The sequence below is a fragment of the Nymphaea colorata genome, chromosome 2 (assembly GCF_008831285.2).
Source record: "Nymphaea colorata isolate Beijing-Zhang1983 chromosome 2, ASM883128v2, whole genome shotgun sequence".
In the NCBI taxonomy this organism is placed as follows: domain Eukaryota; kingdom Viridiplantae; phylum Streptophyta; class Magnoliopsida; order Nymphaeales; family Nymphaeaceae; genus Nymphaea; species Nymphaea colorata.
Window position 1 is genome coordinate 7065108 of NC_045139.1, and position 1563 is coordinate 7066670.

General features: G+C 43.4%; 1 protein-coding gene across 1 annotated transcript; it reads left to right on the forward strand.

Annotated features, from left to right (window-relative positions):
- The first annotated feature begins 1149 nt into the window (after window positions 1–1149).
- On the forward strand, window positions 1150–1563 carry LOC126409738 (auxin-responsive protein SAUR64-like). The gene has a single exon (XM_050075791.1). The coding sequence runs from the start codon at window positions 1150–1152 to the stop codon at window positions 1561–1563; it is 414 nt and encodes a 137-aa protein (XP_049931748.1).

Sequence of the window (1563 nt, forward strand, 5' to 3'; positions counted from 1 at the left end):
TGCTAAACTAATTTAAATCCAGAATTCTGTTCATCTGAAAATTTTGCCTTAGCGAACTGGGTTTCTTTCTCTAACTCTCCCATTCCCTCTCTCTCTCATCAATCATCTTCTTTGTTAACCACAAGTATACTCATTGTTGAGTAGTACATTCGCTAATACCAACAGTAGTCCATTTCTGTAAAATGTGGGCCTCATTTTATCCTCTCAGGTACTCAGATGCTCATACAATTATAATCATAGAAACTAATTTCAAGAGAATCTGCAACTAGTCCATTCAATCGATCTTGCACTTGAGAGCCTAATTTCTTCAACCAGCTTGGCCCACTATTAACTAGCCTGTTTGCTAGCTCGACTGAGTTCCTCCCTCATTCAGCTTGGGACCTCCATACGCATGCATCTTGGATTGGCCTTGAACGGGTTGGGGACAAAAGAAACAGTCTGGTTGGCATAATTTTTGTATACTTCAATGCCAGTCCCATCTAGTCACATGGAAGGTTTAGATACCTGCACCACTAAGAAACTACAGGCTGAACATTACTTCCTTTCATCACAAAGAAGAGTGATAATATCAAGTTGCACGGAAGAAAACTTGACATTAATATGCTATCAAGTTAGAAGACCTGAGGCCATGATAATGCCAATGGAAGAAGCGATTTAGTTGTCTTATCGTCCACGATTTTGGATGACATTGGTCCTACCAGCAGTAAACCGAAGCATATGCTATGTCTCCTCTGTGACAATTGCCTTCATGGCCCAACCTGTCAATCCCATGCTTCTCAACAGCAACTTGCTTCTTGCGTATTCAATACCAAGCAACTTCTTTTCCACCAGTTGTAGGACAAAACAGGGATGTAGTATGTGTATCTGCTTTGGTGAGTAAGAACAGGCACATTTCCATGTCTGCTTGGTAGGCCCCCTGATCACATGCCTGTCAAATCCCACTTGCTTGTAATGAAAGCCAACCCAACTTCATAGCCACTGCCTTTATATACACATTCAAGAGGCTTCAGTTTCCCATCAACACAAGGACCTAGTCACTCATTACCACAGATCAACAACCTTCCAAGAGAGTGCCGCTGTTTCGAGATAGTATTTGATCACCTTCATCACCATCCTGCAAGAATGATCAGCACAAAGAGGCTTGTACAGATGGCCAGGAAATGGCAAAAGATGGCTGCAAGAGGAAGGAAAAGAATCTCATTTGGTGTTCTGCCCAAGAGCAATTCATGCAAGAAAGCAGCTGCAATTGCAGAGAAGGGACACTTTGTAGCCTACGCATCTGATGGCAAAAGGTACATGGTTCCCCTTGCCTGCCTCCAACGGCCAATCTTTCAGGAGTTGTTGAAGATGGCAGAAGAAGAGTTCGGGTTGAACATCAATGGCGCAATCACATTCCCTTGTGATTCTACAGTCGTTGACTATATCATGTCACTTGTGCAGAGAGAAATGTCCAGCCAGATAGAGAATGCACTGGTGGCATCTCTGAGCAGCACTAGATGCTTCCCATCCTCGGTGTTGCCGCAATGCCATCCTTACCAACAAATACCCCTTGAAGGGTTTTAA